This window comes from Echeneis naucrates, chromosome 8 (genome assembly GCF_900963305.1).
Source record: "Echeneis naucrates chromosome 8, fEcheNa1.1, whole genome shotgun sequence".
Taxonomy (NCBI): Eukaryota; Metazoa; Chordata; class Actinopteri; order Carangiformes; family Echeneidae; genus Echeneis; species Echeneis naucrates.
This window is the reverse complement of record NC_042518.1, coordinates 6,745,392-6,769,368: the sequence shown is the minus strand read 5'-3', so window position 1 is coordinate 6,769,368 and position 23,977 is coordinate 6,745,392. Positions and strand designations below refer to the sequence as shown.

Genomic DNA, 23,977 nt, shown 5'->3' with positions numbered 1-23,977 from the left:
GAAAGAAAGAAAGAAAGGAAAGAAAAAAAAAAAAAAAAAGGCAACCACTGAAATAATTGCACAACATGAAGGAGCTAAATGAAATATGTTACAGAAAAAATCTTGTATTTTCAGTTTTAGGTCAGTTGAAATCGAAGAGCTTATTCCTATTTGGCTGTAGTGGTGAATTTGCCAGCTTGTTTGCAAGTCTTTTTTTTTTTTTTTTTTTGGTGATGCAAGAGTCCTGGAGAAGGGGTGCACTGAGACACATAAGAAAAAGAAGCAGCCAAACACGTGGAATGTGCTTGATGAGTCTTTAAAGCAAACATTTAGAAGCTAGGCCCATTTATTTTACTGTTTTTTTTTTTTTTTTACTTTACTCGTTTCTTTTCTTTTTTTCCCGCAAAGTGGAGTTGCACTGAACTGAAATCACACACACTGATGTAGCTGGAGAGGTGATGTGGCTCAGACTGGGACTGGGCCTTGTCTGTCTTATTTGCTGCAAGTCTTTTACAGCCTTTGCTTTTCATGGTCAACTCCATGAACAGTTCTGCCTGAGAGAAGCATCCACGGTTTGCCCCACAAGCCGTGTCATTTGTCCTTTTTCGGCCGCCCATGCCCAAAAAAAGTGCGAGTAAAGGTTCATTTCTCAACTGTGTGAAGATAAATGGTCCCTTCATTTATCACACTAGTCTTTTTCACCATCTTCACTGCTTCCTGTGGTGAAGAAAAGAGGAATGAGAGTTTAGACATTTTACATTGCTTAAACTTGAGCATTTCATAATATTTTAAGACTTAATGAACCTGGTACATGTCAAATTTGACAAATATAGTCATTAAAAGGCACCAACTAGGAAGGTGGAGCTGAAACAAAAAAATATCTGAATACATTTGGTGGCCTAGTAAACATTGGAAAATATGACAACTGCAATGGAAATGTTGTTTTGTTGGAGGCTAACCAGCTGTTGACTGCAGCTACACATTTATCAAACTCTCAGCAGCAGATTGATCAACTAATTTCATCGAGTGCTTAATTCAAAGGAGTTAAAGTCTGTGCAGGTTTGGTTTGACCCCATGTTTGACTTGCCTCCTTGTTCGATATCAGAGTCGGTAAGATGTGTCAGGGAGAAGCTTGCGATATTGGCAGGTGAGATGGAGAAGCGGGAGTAATTTGAAGAGCTTGTCCAGCTGGGCTCCAGCACGTGCCCTCCTGCCGGAGGCGGTGAGGAAAAACGAGATGCTGCAGCAGACATGGCCTTAGACACTGGGTCTTTATCTGTCTTAGGCAGGAATGCAGGTGCAGGGGAGGAGAAGTCATCATCCCACTCAAATCCACCACCTACAGAGTCAGAAAGAGAGTTACAACATGGACAGACAAACAAAATTTTTCAGCTGCTGCAGAGACTTGGTGGGCTTTGAATTTACCTTCTTCATCTGTGGAGCTTTCAGAGTTGGCAAACCTGTTCAGGTAGCTGGAAGTGGGCCCTGAGCTGCTGAGCTCTGGTACCTGACTGTCACAGCCTGAAGAGTGGTCACCAAGTTCCTTGGTGGGCGTTTCCTAAATTAGAAAGTCACGTTAATTTAAATGGTCACACAAACATGCCTCAATAGTTTCAAATCCAAGACACTGACTCTACACTAATATTTTACCTGGTCGAACAGGTAGACAGTGACATCATCAAAGAAGGACACAGCTCTTCTGGAATTATCTGTATTGCATCTCGCAGGAAAAGGGGAAGACGATGCCTCGATTTTCAGGGTGGTTGGCTTCAACAAGCTCTTAAGGTTCTTTGCACTGCTGTCATCTGAAATAATAAGCGGCACCGTATGAACAGTATCATCCTCGCTTTCTGAGCTGGAGCTGTGTAGCTGATATGCACGGATGTCGTCTTCCGAGTCGTCGCTGTTCTCGTCCTCCTCATCAGCATCCACGCCATCCTCCTGCGCATTTGAACTCAAGCCCTCCCGCCTCCCGAGGTAACGCCCCTCCATGTCCGGCTCTTTGATTTTATGACCATCACTGGCATATGTTCTGGTCAGTTTGGCGTGAACTGCATTCTCTGGTGTTGGTTGTAATGGGGCAGCAGGAGGGAGTGGAGACAATGTTTCTGGATCTTCTGACAGGTCCAGCTGATGGGGAGATGTTAAGTCCTTGAATAATTCTAATTTGTTCCCATCTTCATTACGGCTGTTGATCTCCTCTGTGATACCTGAATCTGCCTCTAATGGCATGTGGCTAACATCAGGAGCAGGTGTTTCTCCGACCTCAGCTGCAGCAGGGACAGGCTTCATCTGAAAAAATGAGGTACCTCTATCACCCTCCTCTGTCACCTCCAGCACTGGACCTCCAGGAGACCCGTTGTCCTCGTCGGCCGAGTTCCTCAGCCACATGACTTCAGCAGAAGCTCCTGCTGCTTCTTCAGACTTTTTCTCTGGTTCTGATTCATTGTCTGAGAAGTAAGCAGAGTCTCGGTAATTACTGCCCATGACCGATTCCTCAGCTGGAGCATCGTGATCCGGCTGCTGGTCCTCATCAGGATCTTCACTATGAGTGTCAGGCACGCCTGCAGCTTCAGAGATAATGATTTCTGGTGGAATCAAGTTTGTTGTGGATGGGCACCTTTCTGCCTCCACCTCTTCTATTGGAACAGCCATGCTGTTTTTGACAGGGGAGTCGTCTTTGACATTAGGCTGAAAATTCCACTCAGGAGACTCTAGGTTCTCCGTCTCATACCCGCTGTCTGATATTTTGTATGGAGGCTGAAGTTTTTGTTGAGCTATTTGACTGTTTAGTTCTTCTCCATGTTCCCCAAGCCTTTGGATATCAAGGGAGTCTAGAGAGTCCGGTGTTTCGGCTGAATTATCTACAGTTGGTAGAGTGGTGGACATACTGTCTTCCAGTAAGCTGTCTTGGCTGATCTGGTCCAAAGACGGTCCAGAGACTAGCAGAGAAGATCTCTGAAGAGACTTTCCATCGGTATCTATAAAGGATTCTTCATGGTCAGAGAGAGTGGTTTCCAGTTCTATATCTGCATCCTCAATGAGTTCACTCAGCAGATCGTTGCTTGTCAGGTCTTCACCATGCCCATTGTCTGAGGACAAGACTTGTACTTGGATATCTTCAGGCATTTCAGTTACTACGAGCTCAGCAGTATTCTCTGAGGTTCCAAGAAAGTCTTCAAGGCTGGGAATTTTGGCATCTGTGCACAATAAGTCTGTAGTGGCACTTTCAGAGAATTCAGGGGTGTGGCCATCAGTTTGACTGATGAGAACCTCAAACCTCTCTGAGGTAGAATCAAAACCAGAGTCTATCCCTCTGTCTGAGGATTGCAGCAGATCAAGGTTTTCTGTGGAAGAACTGTTTGTAACTGGCAGTTGGTTGCTTGTGATATCTTCTGTGACCACTGTAATGGAAGGCACCAGTGTTTCTTTTTCTACCAGAGACTGGTTCAAGTCCCCTAAGCTGATACTTGGAGAGTCTAAAGGTTCCTGTCTTGAGGATGTGCTACTTGCTGCAGATTTTGAACAAGTGTCTGCTGTGGTTAAGCTGCCTAAAATGTCCTGGTTGTCCCAAGAGCTCATTTTAAATGCTTCTTCTGGTTCATGAGCTATGCCAGGTGAAAGAAAATTCTGCTGTGAATTTTGGAGAGCAGATCCTTCTTTCATTGGGTTATGTTCTTTGAGAAACATAAAGTTGTCAGCTAGCTTTTCAGTGTTCAGAAACCTCATCGTGTCTGTGTTCTCGTCCTCTATTTTCACAGGATTGGGCAGGTGAGGGACTTCTGAACAATCCCCTAAAAAAGAATCCCCATAGTGTTTATCATCATCTGCCTCCTGAAGTTCAAGAGGAGCTCCTTCATGGAAAGGGTTCCCATTACGCTCCGGAAGCTCCATAAAACTCTGTCTCCAGGAGGGGGAGTCGTCTTGCTTGGAACCTCCCTCTGTGAAAATGTTGGTGTGGTATGGGCTGTCATTTTCAAGAGAAGACCAGATGTGACTGTCTGGTAAATAGGAATCCTTGGAGTCAATGCTCTGGTGGAAAAAGTCAGCGTCTGTACTAGACTCATCTAGACGCACATCTTGAAGAATGACAAAGTCTTGCTGGCCTGAACTAAAGTCCATGTCCTGTCCTCTATCCCCACCTTCGCTAACAGTGCTCTCCCCTTGCTCTTCAAGTTGTATGTAGTATTCATTTCCATTAGCTGGCTTTTGTGCATCAAACACTGGCACAATCCCAGGTATTCCTGATGGAGTGTTACTGCTTTCTGTAGCTGCTGTTCTGGCAGCAGGATCAGGAAAATGGGCCTGGATGTCTGCGCTGGAAACGGGAAAGAACATGCTGTGGTAGTTCAACGTTGTGTCCATGCCTGAGTGGCCGTGGTTGCCATCATAGTGGTCATGTTTAGCTGCCTCCCAAACATATTCAAAGCTCAGACCTTTGCTAGTTTCAGTGACTGTAAGAACTTCATCGATTTCTTGTCGCAGCACATCGTCAGCAAACTGTTCAAGGATGGGGAAAGAGGAGTGGCTAACAGTAGTCTGCCGTGTAGAAGGGTTAGGCTTGAGAGCATCCCAGCGTTGCTCAAAATCTTCTTCTATGTCCTTCTGGCCTTGCATACGCAGGTAGATAAGCAGGCGATGCACTTCCTCTGCCGTAGCCCGCTTATCTGGGGACAACCAGCAGAACTGGAGGACCTCATACCTGCATTTACAGGCAAAATAGAAATCTCTATTTTAAATGGTTAAAAATTGTTACACCCCAAATTTTAAGCTACTTAGATGTATCTCATCTCTAAATTACTTTTTACATAGGATTTGTTCTAATACACCTATCCAAAAGACTCACCATCTGTCAGAATAAGGTAGCTCAAGCTGGGGTTTAAAGAGCTTGACTTGTTGTTCCTTGATGACATGATTAAGAACCTCACGGTCAGACAGATGTGGGTACGGCTGGCCAGCATTCTCAAAGAGCTCCCACAATGTCACCCCCAAGGCCCTATAGACAAGTGATGAAATGGCTGTAAAAACTGACTGCAGAGCAACAGGTGAAGCAGGCGTCCAACTTAAATACGTCACCGAATTACCCTGAGAAACATTTTTAAAACTACTGCAAAGCAAATCTGGCTTTTGTGACTAGAGCTAACTTGAGAAATTTATGACCGGTAGCATTTGGCCAATGAGATTTGAGGCTGAGAAAACTGCAGAATGTGGAGAGATGCCCGAGTGTTGCAGTGTCAGTGTCTTGTTCCACTCTTTTGGACATTAGCCTGATCATGATTAACAAGTTGTGGGTACAGCAAAGGGCTTGTTTTCTCAGCACTGAGCCAAACAACTAAGCAACTTACTGTGACACTTAATCTCATAGCCAATAAATTTCACATGTAAATTCTCTTAATGCAGCAGGACTCTATTTGAGCAACCATTACAATTAGGAATATTTCAAGAAACTATGACCAAGCTTTTTTTGTTTTAACATATAACAATCATGTTAAACTCAAAATGTTTATTTCTCTGTCTCTGTCTCTCAGGAGTGTTATTTCAAAGCACATTTATCTATAATTCAGTTTTACCCACAGCTGAATGAGTTAATGTTGTCTACTGTCAGTGAAGAGCTACAGTCATAAACGTACCACACATTGCTGGGCTTGGTCTGCTCCATAGTAATCACACCCCCGTGGCGCTCACCCACCAGCTCAGGAGCCAACCAGCGAAGGGGAGCAAACACATCATCCTCTGTGATAATGTAATCCTCCTATGGTAATATTGCAAAAACAACTTCAGTCAGTTACAGTACTTACTTCTACATACTGTAAATTTTTCTAAGAGACACTGAAAACAAATATAGAAATGTCCCCTCACTAAAGTACTGAAACTGGAGAGATTTATTTGGGTATTTGCTCTCAATGAGGCACTGCACTCACTTTGCCTCACCCTTTCTATACAGAAATAGATTCACTGGGTGACCTTATCTTGTCGGTATTAAATTCAGACAGCCAAACTGTCGGATCAGCAGTATTTAATGAATGCAGCAGACAAAACTGCCTGCAGACACATGCAGCATATCAAGACACAAGAGAAGATGATACAAATACTTGTGTTAGATGTGCAATTGATCAAAGGAAGACACTTGCACAGCCTATGACGTACTTACTTTCTGCCAGGTCATAGCTGGCTGCTCACAGAGAGATTTTAACTATGACAAAAGCTCAAAGACTAGCTAGATCCAAAGTGCTTTCTACATTACACACCCTGTATTCCTTTTGTGAGTCTAAACCACACATGGCAAGAACACACACGTGCACAAAAACAAACATGTTTTTAACTGTGAAATTTCAGCTCAGTTTTTTTAAGATCACTTTTGGGGCATAAAATTTTAAATATCATCTTTGAACAAAAACCAGGGTTATGAGTGATATCAAAAAGTTTAAAATACAGTGGATTTTCTTTTTAATTCAAAAATGGGGGCATATTTTCCCTTTGTGTTGTTTCTTTCAAAATCACTAATGAGAAGTATGTGTCTCCCTCACCATATTCATTTCATTATTCTCACTACTTACAACAATTTTTGGTCAAAAAAAGGGATGGAATGGTTTTTAGGCTTCCAAGTAGCTGGAGAGTGGATTAAAAGTAGTAGACATTTGTGTCTTGTGCCATACAAAGACTCTAAATGGTCGCTGTCAGGGGGGCCGGCACTTTCTGATTGGCCAGAGGGAGAAGGTGGGTTGGGGATTTTTTTTTTTTTTTTAATACAAGTTGGAAATCTGAATATGAGCAGTTCTATGTGCCAAAAAAAAAAAACAACAACCAAATAAACAAAGCAAAAAACATAACAGAAAAAAAAAAAAAAAAAAAAAAAAAAAAAGTATTCTAAAGGATAATTGCAAGTAACTATCAAATTCATCAGCAGCTAAAATGTTGTTACTTATAAAGTTATTTGTAATCAGCCTTAAAATATCTATATGCATGTATATATTTTAAAGCACAGCTAAAATATGCCTTGGCCAACAGACTGGTTTAATGTGTCTTTGTGTAAGTAGGTGCGGGTGTTGACACTCAAGTATGCAGAGCCATACACAGTAATAAATCAATCCCTATGGAGAAAGCATCTGAGACTAAACAGGGTTACATCTTACTTTGTATCTGTAGGGTCCAATTCCATAGTCTCCCACTTTGACAGTAAGATCTGCAGTCAGGTAGCAGTTCCTCAGAGCCAAATCACTATGAGCATGGCGAAAAATGAAAAACAACATGTAGGAGTGGATTAGTCACTTGTCAGACTCATATTTACTAAATCGTTCAGTGAGTATGGAGCTTGCGGGTAAATTTAGGATCAGTGCTTTCATGGAAATATTCTGTTAATGCTCATGCTGGCGAAATACTAACAACACAGTGTGTTGTGAATACAAATCTGCTCTTAACTTCAAAGGCTACGTTTACAGAGCAAAAATTGAGAAGATTGGAAACTGGCAAGTGCCATAAATGACTGACAGCTCTGCACTTCACCTTTCACTAGGGCACGCAGGGGCCATTCCTGACTGGCTTCAGCAGCAGGATCGTTTCTAGAGGGAGAATGCCTACATAAACCTTTTCTGGGTCACCCAAGAAAGTAGTATGAAGCTGTGAGGCTGTCCCTACACATTAAGCAGACATATGGTGATTTAATCACACTGAATGAAGAAACAGTCCGTGGGTTCTCTTTAGCCCTCCAGCACTGGTTCCAAGCCCCCTTTGCCCGCCTAACAACAAACACTGCTAAGAACAACGCTCTTGAATGCACATGTCCCAGTTCCTGTCAGACCAACTGAAACCTCTGTAAGATAAATGGAGATGTATTTTAAACTCTCCTGTCTCCTTCTCCTCTGCCCTTGGCTCTGGGCCCAAAATACACCAACACAGTAAGAGAGAAGACGGCTGAACATGCTAATCCTACAAGGTTAATACGCAGCACAGCAGTGATCTCATACCATAAGACACGTGCATTTTGGTGTAACTTTAAGACATTAAACAGTTCAATTGATCAGTTGAGTTTGTATAGTTGACATCGTATAGTTAGACAGTATATCTGAAACATTCTGTCGTATCCTAGACCTAGTACAAGGCTTGATGCAAGTAGCTTTGCTATCTTTGCTCATTCTACCATCCAGTGCCCATCTCAGAGACCATGGCTCTGTTGGTCTTGTAATGAGGTGTGGTCAAGCGCATTGCTGGCGTATCTTTATGTTGAGACAGAGGAATATGATCACACAAACAAGAAGCCAGACAAAAAGTCAGACTTTATGTATTCCCGCTGCTGGTAGGTTCCTCTCCGGCACATTTTGCAGCACACCAACACCTGAATTTTATCAGATCTTTCGATAGCCAAACCTCTTCCTGATCTCTGAATTTGTTTCCTCTCCTATCAACTATTGTGTCTGCTATATTAGAACTTGAAGACGTTCATTCAATCAGACTTATATTGGGGTCAAAAATAAACATTTAGTGGCTAAAAATGACCACATCTAAGCCGACTACTGCTGAGCACTGGCTGTGTGCCTGTAGTGTACGTCATAACGCACTGAGGCAATGAACTTGTGACTTGGCATTTTAGTCAGTGACAGATGCTGAAAAATAATGTATTTTTAAATATCATAAATTTGTTTAAAAATCATATCTCCATTAATGAAAAATTTTCTCTCACAATATATATTTATATTGACTTGCTGCCCAGCCCTATCCCTACCTTAAAGAATCTTCCTTCCTCTGAATGAGTGTATATTATGCCATGTATTTGCTTTTCTGCAGCACTATTCCCACCTTGGATTGCAAAGTTGGGGCTGCAGCTTTGGATATCGGCCCACACAACACTTGCCTTGAGGGCTTTGTCTCTGCTGTGCTGCAGCCTCTCATTCAGTTCTGCCAGCATGTGGTTACACTCAATTTGTGTTACTATTTTGGAGTTTTATGTGATTAAAAGTGACAAATAAATATTTTGAGGATTGCCAATGAATTAAAAAAAAAAGACATCCACATTGAGGGAAGCTTGCAGTACTTCCTTAGAGTTGTAACAAGGATTAAAACACAACGCCTAATATGAGGCTATCCTTTTTCAAGCAAAGTGCAGAATCATCATATCCTTCTGGCAGTGGACAGCTGACACTGTGGTAATGCATGGGAGCTGTGTAATTGGAACCTCCTGAGATTATTCTGAGCATGCAAAATAGAGCTGATGAGCTGTGCATCGTATGTTACCTCGAAGCCACACATATCCAAAACCCCCTGTACCCTGCTGGCTGCTAGTAGCTAGACATCCAGTACTCTCTGGGGTAAAAAAGAAAATGAAACTGAGCCTCTCTGCTATACACACCTTTTTTGGAGAACACTGGTCCTCCTGGGATTGGTTGGAAGGTAAGCACTGAAGTAAAACTAACAGTTGGCCTAAGTCTTTACAATCACATCGCTTGAGGTTTATGACTGTTGTCATTTATCAATCATCTATCACATGTCATAAAAACTGTGTAATAACATTTTTTCCATCAAAAAAACAAGAGGCATCAATGAAAAGGTAAAGGTGTATGTATGTATGTATGTATCTATGTAAAAATTCAATAATTCAAACTGGGACAGTGACGTGTATAACTTTCTTTGACAGAGAAAGTGGTAAGATAAAAAACAAAGGCAATACTTAGCTTAATAGTTCTAAAATGTGGGTGTTTGCTTTAGCTGCGCAAATTGTGAAGTGCTACCTGTGCAGGAAGTTGTGTTTGTGAAGGTGAGTGACACCGGCAGCAATTTCACAGGCCATCCTCTGCAGCTGCAGCAACTCAGCATTTTTGAACATCCAATCCTGCTGAGACAGATAGCCTCGCAGATCCCCCTGCAGACACACAAAGACAAACACGCACAACTCCATTAGCTTATCACAATCAAAGATAAATATTCAACTTTAGATATATTATAGATCTTATTTCTTAGATCTGCATTGTGCAGAGATGGCCACATGGGGTCAGTAGGCTCTCCTGTTCCTGTCTCCTCAGCACTTCTCACTGCTGATGTCTCAGACAACCAAATAAGGGTAACGCTGCTTAATGGACCTCTACGCTGTGTCACAGGGATTTATAAATAAAAAAAAAAAAAGTCCAGCTCAGGTCAGTGAAATAAGGTGGGTCTGTGTCCAACTGAGTTTGTGAGCTCATGAGTGGATGGAAGACGAGACCAAGAAAAGCAGGGCGAGGAGCTTTAAGCCTTACATCCACCACTATACAATGACCAAAGGATATGAATAGTGACGCAAACATGCCGTTTCTTAAGGTAGAATAACGCAAGTCAGCTCAGCAGTGGGACTGATTCAAATGCTGTGAGAAGCTGATATAAGGAAGTCAATCTGAAACAGGAGGTTTATCTCCAGTAAGATCACAGACTGAGTCCCGGCTCGCAGAGACCACCAAGGGTTTCAGCTGTGTGCAGGTTGACCACCCGGTGTTGGGAGGTAATTTCTGCAGACACCTGTGGTTATCATTCATTAGTATGTACAATTGTTGACAAGATGTTAATACAACATTCTGTACTTCTGTACAGATATTTTAGTGGAATATCAAAAAAGTGCAACCAAAGTCAAAGCTACAAATTGAGACACAGTGGGCGTTTCATTGAGCAGCTTATTTAAACCTTCCCAAGTGGCTGTGCATTTAGGTTATGTGTTCTTTTGAGATCATGTTCACCACATACTCGAAGCAAGGACGATCCCTGATTAGCCACTAGAATGGAGCTGCCCTGAGGGATTGGCGACGAAAAAAAATACTCTACACAGACTGGAGTCACATACGATACGAGGTGCTTTTGTTAAAAAAAAAATAAAATGTTAGGTCACATGCAATTACTGAGCATGAAAGTTTGTATCTGTGTTATAAAGGGTGCACTTTTCCCTGAGCTATAATCACAAAAAGCAGCTTAGATAATTATTCTTATCGTAAGCAGTTTGCTTCAACTACATTCAAGCCTACATAAATACATAAACACCCTCGTACAGACAGAGACAGACAGACACACACACACACACACACACAGTGAGCTCTGAGAAGTAGTTTTCACAGAAGTGCTATATTCAATGTATGGTAAGTGATAGTGATACCCTCTGCCTGTCTTTATTTGTGAGGGTTCTGCAGCAGGTGATTAGCCCCAAGCTCCAGGGGGAGCCAGTGCTGTTAATGAAACAACATTAATGGTGAAAGGCCAAAACAATTAGGTGTCTCCGACGTGTGGTTCAGCAAGAATATGCCAGATTCTCAGGCTCAGCCACCTCATGACCAAGTTATGTAAAAATAAATAAAAAAACAATATTAGTTCAAGTTATTTTATGTGCCTGTCCTTCAAGATGCTAGTTGAAATTAGTAACAGGTTGTAATCTGATTATTTACTTCCAAATTAAATATGTAAAAGATGCAAGGTTATTGAGCAAAACCTTTATTGTCAAATCCTGATTGATTGTGTAACCAACAAATTGTCTTAGGAGTCAATTAGCATCCCTGGAACAGGCTGTGAATAGACTAATTAGCCTAAATGCTACACCAACCACCATAAGTTGAATTAAAACACACAGTACTTAATGGAAAAAGCCCGGCCAGTAATGAATAACTTCATTGATGCCATTGCATTAACATGCAGTGCGCTGTCATCACACTGTGGGGATTGTTGCCTTAACAACCATAATAAATGAAGATCAACGACTTTCAAAAGCCAAAAGTCAGCTGGCTCGTATCTGAGACCCTGAACAAGAGAAGGGTCTGAGTAACGTGCTGGCCAAGCACCAGCGAGGAGATCCATGCATTAGAAGCTGTCACTCACACTACGGTATGTGACATTCTGTGGCCCCTGCACCAGTTGCTTCATGTATTCTGATGTCTAAAATGTTTTGAGTCAGGGTTACCCGGCACGGGTGATACAGGAAAGAAAAACCAACATCAATCACCGGGCTGTCTGAGAGAACGTCACAGTCGTTTGGTTTTCTGGGATTCACCTCATCTATGGGACAGCTGCAGTGTCAATTTTCATGTTTCAACATCAAGAAGATGATTGACATGCCACTTGTTTCTATATGATTTACATTTTATTATGATGTTCTAAGTGCAGACTGTGCAAATGAAACATCCTGAAAGAAAGAAAACGTGTAATGTGAAAGGATTGGACAAAAGGATCCAAACTCTTTACCGAGTAGGGTATTGCAGGCATAGACGTTACTCGGTTGTGCTACCCTCACACATTATCACCTACAACAAAACAGGACTTGCTCTTCATCACGTCATCTTCTGTAACAACTCACACACTTGTGATAAGTCATTCACCTTGACTCATTTCCATCTCCTGTCAAGAGATGTTACAAGAGCTCACTGGGAAACACCACAATGCCAGGACATTGGCCAGACTTGGGCAGTTGGCAATACTCCAGCCCAACAAATATATGTAATGTCTGGCAAGATGAGCCGAACTGGATCCTGCTTGTCACACTACCAGATTGACCAAATGGGAAGCCATGGTGGAACCAGAGTTGCTCCAAATATTGGGGTTACCTTACCAGCAGAGGTGCATTTCATTTTCCTAAAAATGAAAAATATTAAATATGCCTCTACATCCAAGGAGCACAAAGAAAAATGTGCATTTCTGCACATTTGCACAAGTGCAACTGATGGATTGCATAAAATGCATCTTTAGAGCCACCAGATGAATGTGATGATTCCCTCTAAACAACTGTAAAGTCTTAACTTTATGGCTCATGCTGTGCCAACAGGTCCATGGTTACCATCATAAAGACCATCTTGTATCCTGGCATCAAGAAGTTGGAGAGTGGACCGGTTCCCATCCCGTGCACCCAGACACACATGCACACACTAGGGACAAGATCATTTATAGCTGGGCCATCTGATTCAACAGGTCCAGATGAATATAAACTAGGTGTAGTACTTATTCCTACAACTTGTCAGACCAAAATAAGAGCTTTTGGCTGTGGCCGTGTGTTTTGTGGTTTCTTACTACAGATAATTAACCCTAAGCAATTCAAGTTTTTCTTATGTAAACACATAAATATAATTAAGTGCGTTTATCAATATTCACACAAAAAAAAAAAAAAAACAAGAAAAACTCACGCACAGTCAGTCAGCAAGTAGGAATTATAACAAACTTAAATTTGTAAACTTTAGTATGTTAAGATACTGACCACTATAATATAACAAACTATAATAACCCTTTTTTTTTTTTCATGGTAATGCAAAGGTCATCCAAGTATGTATTCACTTTAATAATGTCAGTTACTCATTTTTGTCAAACTACTGCTTGAGTTGACTAAATGTTGACTCGGTGCTGTGATGCGTTTGGCTGTGGCTTGACTGTGATCACATTTAGTTAATGTATTAGTATTACAGACTGGCTTGCATTGAAATGTAGAGTGTTTCAAATTTTCCTGGTTACTTAATGAAATAGATTTATATTTAGAGCCCACGACACAAAAAGCTTAGATTACACAACTACGAGTCTTGCATTTCTGATCGTAAAAGTTTATCCTATTAAGATAAATCAAGCAGTCACTGAGGTGATGTATATATTTAGATAACATTTTTAGTGTCCTGCATTCAGCACCCCATAGGTTTCTCTATAGGAACAGCTTCGTTTACTTTAGACTGAACTCAACAGTCTCCAACATACACAAGGTGCGATCCATAAAAATGCACAAACACAGCAACTGGTGGGAGCTGACACCAGAGGAGTGTAAATGGAGCCTGTTGCTTTACTGGGCGAGGTGGGAATGTGAGAAGTCTCTGGCTTAGACTAGCTATGCAACTTCGGCATAAGGAGGGGAGTGGGGTGGGAAGGGCTCCCTGCACTTACAGCCCTGCCCACCGAGAATAGATAAGGAGAAACTGGTAATATATCAGCTGCCATGATAAAGTCTGAGTCACGTCAATACATTAAGATGAAAGGAAGGTCTAATTTGGGATTGGGACAGTAAGATTTCAGCCTCGATGGTTGATAGGACAGGTCAGCTATGCATTGTTGTTGTACAGTGCTTGAGGGGGTCTTCCCCTCTGAAATTGTCAAACAAAATAACAGAGGCCAATTCCCAGATTTCTCAATGAAGGAACCCTTCTGATTGAGGAAGTGCCAAAATAGCAACAAGTAAATAAACCATCTTACTCATTCCACACTAGCGCTCTTGTGAAAATCTGTACATAATTTCAAAATGCAGGTCTCCATAAAGTCTCTTTACAATTAAAAAGAAATATTACAAACGCAATTAATGAGATATCTTAATCAGATTTGTTGTATGCACTCAGTGGTTATCAAAGTTTTTAAATCACATTGCATTTGTGTATTTCAGGTACCCTGTTGATGAAACAGGTAATGGTAAATGATGAGGCTATGCAACAGAGAGCATGGCAAGAAATCGAGTACCATCTTGAGGTGTGTCGTGCAATTAATGGCGTCCATGTAGAAATGTATTAAACAAGGCAAAAAACGTGAACATCTACTCCTCATTTTGTAATAATTTCTACATATATGTCTGGCCATTTGTTTTTGCAATAGATTTTTTAAGTTGTAGAGAGACTTTACAGACTGTAGTATCAGATTTTAGACATAGTAGAGTTATATTTTATTAATATATGAAAATAATGCAATTATTTAGAGCTATCAATGGACTATTTTCATTATTATGATTCTCACAGACACTCAACAACTTTTTGAGCATTAACAGCTGGTTGACTGTTTTACATGCACAACAGGATTTAACATATGTGTGCACTCACCATTTCACAGTACTCAAAGACGAGCAGGAAAGGAATGGCTTCAACACACTGCCCAAGGCATTGGAGGATGTTTGGATGCTGCAGCACTCTGAAGACAAATTAAATGTAACACAGGCCGTAAAATAGCATGTTAGACTTCAGAGTAGATGATGCAGTGTGTAAGAAGAAAGGTAGAGGGTGCTGCTACTTTTTTTACAGTAATGTAATGTAAGCTGTTTCGACTACATCTGTGTTCATGTCACACTACACTGAGGTAAATATAACATACACTCCTCAATATTCAATAATAAATAATAATAAGCTGTTTAGCTGATAAAATGCTTTAAAATAAAAACAGTCCACAGGAAACAAAAGGGAATGTTAAAAATAAATTATATCTATAGGCTCATCTACAAATGTACATACCTGTATGCATCCCCCTGCTGCAGGAAGTCATTCTGGTCCTTGGCACTTGCATTAGCTTTTAACTCTTTCACCACCACTCTGGCTCCACCTGGATCTGTGTAAATTTCACTCAAGAGGACCTGGAAACACATGGAGTCAATTTAAACTGTACAAGAGCCAGACAAAAAGCCCAGACAACATTTGCCCCTTCAGATCTAAGTGATTTGATTTTGAGAAAAAATAGCCACTGAAAAAGACACAATCCATGCAGCCAGCTTTGAGCTATGGTTTAAAGGCTGTATTTAATAAGCCTGTTCAACTCATAGTTATCTCATCTTTTTCAGATTTCATTTTTGGGAACCTGCAAAAATCTGATCAAGAAAAAATGTTTTACCTGGCCAAACCAGCCATTGCCGATCTCCTGGATATAACTCAGATTGTGACGTGCAACTTGGAGGTTTGCGGATCCTTCTGTGTAACCAATCACAAAACAAGTTTCATCTGGAGTTTTGGAATATTTTACAATAGATGTTTAACACAACAACGGAAATCTGTCAAGAGTGTGCATTGTGCCTGACCTGTGATGCAGGCAGGAGGTTGGAGGTGTGGAGGTCCAGGCAGGGCAACAGGGGACACAGCGAGGGTGTATACCTCAGCTGGGGACTGCATAGAGGGCGTGTCCTCTGCCGGAGGGGTGAAGTCAATTTCATCATCAAAATGGTCTTCAAACTCCTACGTTAAAAGAAAATAATAGTAAGAAAAAAGGGGTGGAATATTTTGAAGGTCAAAAAAGGTTTGCCAGTATGCTACAGCATAGGGAATGAAGCATAGGAAAAGAGCAAAACCAAAAATGATAGACTTCAATCATGGTATGTTTTAATTAGGTGCATCTAATATCGGAGCAGGCAGAGCTGTGTGTTTGGCTACCTGTCTTTGAAGACTCACCTTGAAGTTGATCTCCCTTTCCTTGCAGCAATTTACACAGTTCACGAGCAACACCACCAAGGCCACAAGCGCCGTCAGTGACACCACAAGGGACAAGTAGAAAGACACGGACTCAGAGTCCCCTGTTCTTCCACCTGAAACAGACAGAAACCATGTTCAATCAATCATATTTATAGCCGTGCTTCAAAACCTATTTAGAAGAGGTGTTTGGCAGCATTGTTGAGTTCCCAGCATTGTGGTGTTTGACGGAAGGATTTGATTTCAAGCGTTTGATTTTTCTAAATTTTCCCACAACAAAGGGACATTTCAGCTTTACAACAAAAATACCCCATGTAGTGCTGTTGCAATCTAGCTTATTGTTCTAGTTCACAGCAGCTGGAAGAAGTAGTGAGCTGCAACATTAGAAAAAGACAACAATTCTGACTGTCAAAAGGTAAAACCTTTTAACAATTTGTGCAAACATACCAAAACAATAATTTTGACTAATCAGGCTAGAAAACTCCAACCTCTGCTTGTCATCAGCCATTCAGAGACAGCTGTGGGGGCTTCCTCTTGCTGATTAGCAGCTGAAGGTGCAGCAGCAGTGACAGAAGGTGTGGGGCTCTGCTGGTGACTATGCTGCTGGCCCAGCAGTTCCAGTGTCAGGGCTGACAGCAGCCTTGCCACCCACCCATTGCAGCTCTCAGCTGCTAGTTGCACGCTGCTCCACTGGTGCCAGCTAACAATTACAAAGAAAAAGCTTCCCACTTTACTGAAAGCCACAAGTAATATTTCTTGTTGCAGCTGCTTCACAATAATATCGAAGTCCAATTTATTCCAGCACATTAAAAGAATGAAACACAGATCAACTATAGGAAACTAAAGCGTGCATTACCTAGCAAAAGCATATTTTGACTGGATGTAATGTGATTTGATTTCAGACAGCCATGATACCTCTGAAAGAAGGGCATCCATTTGTTAGCTATAGGTGTGTGCCTGTTAATATGCTTCCTTACCCCACATCTTCCTTGTTTTTCCTCATCTCCAGAATGTCACTGCTCATTTTTAACTGTTCATTTGAGAGGTATGACTCCTGGTTAGTACATCATTTCTGATCACCACTGTGACTGAACAGTCACAAGAAATTAAAGTCAAACCACTTACCCACAGCTTAAATTGTCTTTCATCAATATTACTTTTTTGCTCACTAGGAGACTTACTAACCTGTATATTCCTGTTATAATTACTCTGTGTTAGGGCTGGGTGATTTGGTGAGAATTTTTTCAAGTGCTAGTGAAGGTTTGTCGTATTTCCTCTGAAGTGGCTCCCAGTTATTACTCACCTCATGGTGTAAAAAGCTGACAAGATCACAGCGTATATGAGACATGAGGAAGATTTTCTGAAGAGCAACCTGATCTGCTTCAGTGAGACATGGCTTCATGAAGACAGGACAGACATGGGTTTGATGGACAGAGTCATAAGGGCAGACTGTAATAAAACGACATCACACAAATCCATCATTGGACTGTGCATCCTATTAGACACTACATGGGCCACTCAAATGAAAGTGCATGAAAAGGTGTGCACAGCAGCGCTAAAAATCAAATTCCTACATTTACATAATCACCTGAACTCTATATCACTGTGTGGGCAAAACAACCAAGTCTGACAATTTGGATAAACAAAACAAAGACAATAAGGGATGCTACCAGTCCAGCAGCTGCACCGAGCTGCAGTTAATCATTCATCCCTACATTCTTTCCCAGTGTAATAAATGTAAACATTTCAGTCCATTGTGTTGTTGAGACTAACATGGCCTGAAATGTGAGTGAGCCTGAGTGTGTGTACTGAAGGAACAGCGAGAATTTGTGTGAGGCACTCCTCCCTATTCTGCCTCCTGTGTTTATTCTGTCTCCCACTGGTCGTAGCTTGTCAGGTACATCCTGCCAGCTAGAGGGAGAATCAGCACCTACTGAGTCTCCTTCTGCTTCAGGGACACATGAAAGCAGGTGCTGACTACATCCAGACTGCAAACCTACTTGTAGGTGTCTTGTGTTCTCACATCAGCACAAGATGGAGATTTGAGTACAACTGCAACACAGTTAGAGAACTTGAATAAATTACTTTGACATGTTTGCACTAAGCCTCTAGATTTCAAAGAGAGCAATGATGGAATATGTTTGTTTGGATACAGTCCTGTTCAACTATTTTAAAAATCCAATGTTCTGTTATCTCCAAACTCCTTTATCACATTTTATGGTGAATACTATATAGCCTGTCCCATAATACAGGGATCACCTCTAATCTACATTTCTGTTTAGGCTGTTAGAGGATTATCCAAGTATAAACTGATCTGCTGGTTTCAGTGCAGCAGTAGGCTGTAGGAATAACTTACCCTAAGCTTCTCTATGTAATAATTAAATTTTGTATTCACGCAGGATGATAAAAGAAGCTGAAAGTAATTTCAATGTCAAACAATGTTAAAATACTGAGACCAAAAGGTTTTAATTTCTGGCTTTTTGTTTTATTCTTAATTTTTGTGTTTCTTGATGATGCTGTCCAACATCAGCCAGCACCTGTACCAGATGTGTAAAGCTCAGTCATTTATCCTGTTGCAAAGTCCTGCCTGCTCCAAAAATGGTCATGAATAAAAAAATCCCCTTGAAATAAACCTGATAAGAGCTTGAAGAGGTTGAAAATAGTGACTCTTTACTAACCCAGGTCTTTTCATCTCGTTCAGTGAAATTAGCGAATCTTTTTTTCAAGTAATTCATTCATTTCATTCATTGGAACCAGTGTGGCGCTGTAGCTGTCATCTGAGTAATGACTGAAATCACTGAAGAGCAACATGGTTTGCTTCACTTGGCATATAATACACAAATTTGCTTTTGTTAAACTATTGAGCGCCCTTTAGGGCCAATAATGAACCAAAGACCAATAGTTATGAGTCATGAGTGAATCTGAGCGCATGGGCAGACCAGGGAAAAAAGAACGAATCACTTACTGAGATGACTTGTTACTCCTGGCCATACAAAAGATTACTTAAAAATGAAAGAAGGGTTCACAAATGACACATCACTAGTTGAAAAGCAGCCCAACAGCCAACAGGATGAGCAGTGATGCCACTAGCAGTCAGGTCTGGTTAGATGGAGCAGTCGACTATCCAAACAGTCTATTACAGAGACAATGAAATGTGGAGCAATAACTGAAGACCTCTGTGAGGATTATTAGATATCCAATTAGATATCCAAAGTGTCAGACAGGACTGAGATTCATGCCATGTCTGCCACCATGCACCAAGCCATCAATTATTAAGCAAGGATTGCTTAATCGTCCTCTTTCTGTATGATGAAAATAAAATTCTTCCATGCACTCTGCACGCTCTCTCTCTCTCTCTCACACAGATGTCTTCCACACATTTCTTGTCTATGCTTAAAACTGCAATAGAGAAACTGTCTGCAGTGAAATATTGATGAGAAAAAGCATTAAAAATTGAATGGGTCCATAGTCAGGACACAGGTCTAGCAGGTGTAGCTCTAAATGGGCATGTGTACTTTGAATTGTTAAATTAACAGCTAAAAATGTTTATGACATGAGAAGGGAGTTAAAGGGGCCTTATTAAGTTTCATAACGCCTTCGAAGGTTGTGTAATATAGTAGAGTCAGGGAAGAACTAAAATAGCCTAAACTGGGTGAATCTTTTTAAAAAGCATCAATCAAAACCCTCGAGTGTAGCAGTACATGGGAACTATAATGACAAAGAATCTCTTTATAAGGAAAACTGCTTTATTAGTTATACTGCAGTTATCCTTATCTTACAACAATGACATATCTAGAAAATAAGAGGAGAAGAGAGAGTCTGATGGAAGAAGAAAGGTTCACATCAGGTGAACAATGGCCAACACCGCCGTGGCCAGCATTTCTTTGCTAAATCTACTGTGCACAAGAAAGTGTTTCTTTCAACCACAAGAAAAACAGAAAGCTCTTGATCAACAAGCAAGAAATGGAGTAAACAACTGAACATAATTTGCAGCGGCGAAGCATAAGCACCACTGTTCACGTTACACAACAAACACCTTTGTTAACACCAGGAAACATCATGAAACCAAGGGCAAGCTAATGATAAACCAGACTTAATCTGTCACCACCATGTAATGTTTCTTCTTCCTACATCTACAATTATAACTTACAGAAACACTATGTGGGCTTAGCAGAAGGAAATGGTCAAAAACAAAGTTGCTTTAGTATAAATCTTAACTTCACACCGATCTGGTGAAAAACATTTAGCTGTCTGTTTCAGCAGAGCACCATGGTTCCTGACAGAACAGGACTCCCAGAGAGGCTGCAGCAGCAGTGAGATCGAAAAGACAGGAGCTGGGTCACGGCAGCACTACATGGGATCAGTTCTCCTTGTTTAGTACTTATCTGAGTCATGGGTTCATGGTATGACTTGGCAGGCTTCACCAAATGACTCAACTGGTCTTTTGGACCCATATGGCAGGGAGCTGCCAGGTCTTATTTTGGTTCGACTGCGTATTTCAGTAAGCATTCAAGCAGAGGGGGAGTTGACCCATTTTTGCAAATTTTAAACCAACAGTGTGCACAACAGTGGATGTCAGAGCTCTCAGTCACATACAGGATAGAGGATGGTGCTGTCTGGCTGACTCATTTGGGTTTGCTTGAGATTTGTCTGTCTGCTCAGATAGGAAGCACTGCATTTCATCGATCACATTATGTCCACACACACACAGCCAATAATTTTGACTACCTTTGTAAGGATCCATTTTCATAGGACTGTACAAGACTACAACTGTCATTTTTGTAAACAAATGAGAATAGCGTACACAAGAAATGGTGGGGGCTACATAGACTAGTGAACCACAATGAATGCAGACGTTGTATTTTGTAACATACCAACAATGCTAAACCTCATCTATAAAGATAAGGAAAGAAACTGGAGCCATTGGCTTCACCTGGGGACTTTGCCCTTTGACAGCAATGTAAGGTACAGGCTGGTTTGTACACAAAACAGCATGATCTGCAGCTTTCAGGGCGTAGAGAGTGATAACCAAGCAGTGTAGTGGAAGCTTAAGGTCAATGTCCCCCCTGACTAACAGGTGAGGCATACCACTATTTACAGCAATTGAAACACTGGCATTTCCAGTAAAGCTGATCTGTTCAGCTTTGCCCATACCTGATGGGTGTAAACAGAGCACATGCCAGTTGAAAACTGGTTTTTCAAGTGACTCAACACAGTGTGAACTCATCCATAAACCATAACCTATACCAAACACTAATGAGGTGTGGCTGTACCACATGTTCTTGACCTGGTTAAAAGGCACTCATGAAGCGGTGCAAAGGAAACATTGCAAAGTGACAAAAGCATAAAAGTCATGCTTAGATTGCAACAATACTTTCCTGTAAGTTGTATTATGGTTAAGTAACCAGCACTTTTGCCAATCATTTACTAGTCCTGATAAGACTGGAATTTTACAGTTACATATTACCAACTCGAACAACAACATATTCATCTTTTCATTTCTCCCAACGAAGCAGATTGTAGTGAGGAAAGCCACAGTGACTGAGTATCTTGCTGGTAACCCATTGACCTGCAGATTTAACCATCATATTACAGCAGCAATTTATGATCAAATAATGTTCAGAGGGATTCATATACTTGCCTTTTTCAGTTAATTAAAACTGTAATGGTGGCATGAAATCACAGGGAACAAACAAATACTTAAATTGGATAGACTGTAACCACTACATGATTGAAATATTTTACTCGATAAACGATCATCAGAATTGTCACTTATAAATTTTCTGCCCATCCAGTGACAATTACAAACCATCAGTATCTTGAAGAAAACTGTCATAATGTAATCACTTTCATTCACGTCCACCCAGTTTAAGATTTGAGTTGTTTCGTTTTGTTTTATTTATGGGGGGAAAAAAAACTGTAGGCTATTTATACATATACGTCTATTTGTTGTGAAGTGAACAAATGATCACAAGCCAGACAATAACTGTGAAGTGAGTCCAGTGTGATGACAAGAACCAACAGCAAAGCTAGTTGACCCAAGATCCTTTCTATTGTCCTGGTGGACCAATCCAACTGAAAGGTTAACCATTCTGAACCTGTGGTCACAATGGGCTGTACAATATTAACTCAAGCACATCACTCCTACCTGAAGGCTGACTTGTGCTGTTAAATATCAATCACACTCAGACGACAGTGGGTCGATAGTTGCTCTTTAAGAACGTTTAAATCTCTGTTTGCTAGTAAGTGAACAGTGACTAGGATTTGGTGTTACTACATTATTTACACAAATAAGTGTCCCCCCCGCCAAAAAAAAAAACAACACACAAACAAACAAACAACACAAAACAAAACTGCAGGACTGCTCTTCTGAAAACTGTTTGTGACCAAATAAACGACATTCAGCTACCTTAAGTGCCCAAACGTGCACTCACTAGTTGACAGGAAACCGCCAGGCTGTTGTTGTTAGCTTTTAGCTGTTGATTAGCAACAGCTCCTCTACTCGGAACATATTAGCTGACAGAAACATTTGCTAGCTAAGCTGCTGGACGGACAGCGGTTATAACCGGGCAGGCAGTCGCTTGTCTGTGTATCAACTTGCAGAGGTTGTCTCACCTGATCTGTGAGGATACTGAAGAGGGGCACCTTCAGACAGCCAAACCGCCGACAGAAAAATCCCACTGGCCAGCAACAAAACATATCCATGGCGGCTCCCCATTCTCTTAGCCTAGCTAACGAAATGCTAGCTAACTTGAGTCGTCGTCCTGAACAAAAATGGCTAAATTGATGCTAAATAAAGTCTTTGAACCATTTATTTATAGTGCGTTTAACGTCAGTGTAGGCTACATAAACAAGCATATTTTCTATTTGCTTGGCGATTCGCTGTTAGCCAGCTAACTAGCTTCAGCTAGCATGCCAACGCTAACAGTTTCAGCTGACGACAGCAAACACCGGACCAAATGTAGTGTTCCGTTGTCCATGGAGACGAGAGGAGCGATCACCTCCCACGACCAGCCATCTTAGAGGTTTCTACCTAATGTCTTTTAAAAGAACATAGCAAAAGAAAATGAACCTGTGGCCCTGACTATATCCGAACACCTCTCCCCCAAAGCGCCATGTTCCTGATCGACGTCACATCACTGAATGGGGCGTAGACTTCAAAATGACTGACAGGTAGGTCAACCAATAGCAACGAAGAGTATCTCTACCCTGAGCGCGCACAGCCAATCAAAGTGGACCTGTTTTATTAGGCGTGTAAATCCAGCGCTTTGTATCAACGCGCAGGAAAGCTTCAAACATCCACTCACTTTGCAACCTTGATTAGGAAAGAGTTCCTGTTTGTGTTTATTACTGGATTTAATACCAACCACAAACCAAAGTATTGATACTTGCTTAGGCGATTTGGGAATATCAAACAAAAACAGATAAAATATATAGGAAACTAAATCTTGAACACTAGAATTTGTTGATCCAAATGACAGCCGTGTATATTAATTATCTGCAAGTTTTTCCTTACATGGTGTCGTTCTGATTTCTTTAAGAACATAGCATGCCTGTGAGCTGTTATTGAACCAAATCAATTATTTAATTTCTAAAATTGTCTGTATAATTTTGAGACAGTATAAGACTTAAAACATAGTTTTAACAGTTAAATATACATCTTTACTGCTTCTACATTGAACTTTCTAAAATATTACTAGGCAAAGGGGAGTTATTGGTAAAATCAAAAATACCATATTATAAATATAAAGATTATAAACATAAACATTTTCTCATAGCCTTAATACTTATGTATGCGTTTTCCTTTTAATAATATGAATAATGGGAATAGTATTATTAGCACTGATGGAAAATGTAGAGGTGGGATCGTTATTGCAAAT

The 23,977-nt window shown here is 40.9% G+C and overlaps 1 protein-coding gene across 2 annotated transcripts; it reads right to left on the bottom strand.

Annotated features, from left to right (window-relative positions):
- Positions 1–157: 157 nt before the first annotated feature.
- lmtk2 (lemur tyrosine kinase 2) lies at positions 158–23,222 on the bottom strand. 2 transcript variants are annotated; one of them, XM_029507519.1, is made up of 14 exons: positions 22,713–23,222; positions 16,080–16,213; positions 15,713–15,866; positions 15,529–15,605; positions 15,156–15,274; positions 14,751–14,838; positions 9,702–9,832; positions 7,113–7,197; positions 5,610–5,731; positions 4,826–4,975; positions 1,630–4,681; positions 1,405–1,537; positions 1,063–1,318; positions 158–692 (listed from the first exon to the last, which is right to left on the bottom strand). In XM_029507519.1, exons 1-14 carry the CDS (start codon positions 22,813–22,815, stop codon positions 668–670), a joined length of 4,629 nt encoding a protein of 1,542 aa, XP_029363379.1. In that variant the 5' UTR covers positions 22,816–23,222; the 3' UTR covers positions 158–667. The 2 variants fall into 2 exon arrangements, with proteins under 2 accessions (XP_029363379.1, XP_029363378.1); XM_029507518.1 differs by having other exon boundaries at positions 158–696; positions 1,067–1,318.
- Positions 23,223–23,977: the final 755 nt, after the last annotated feature.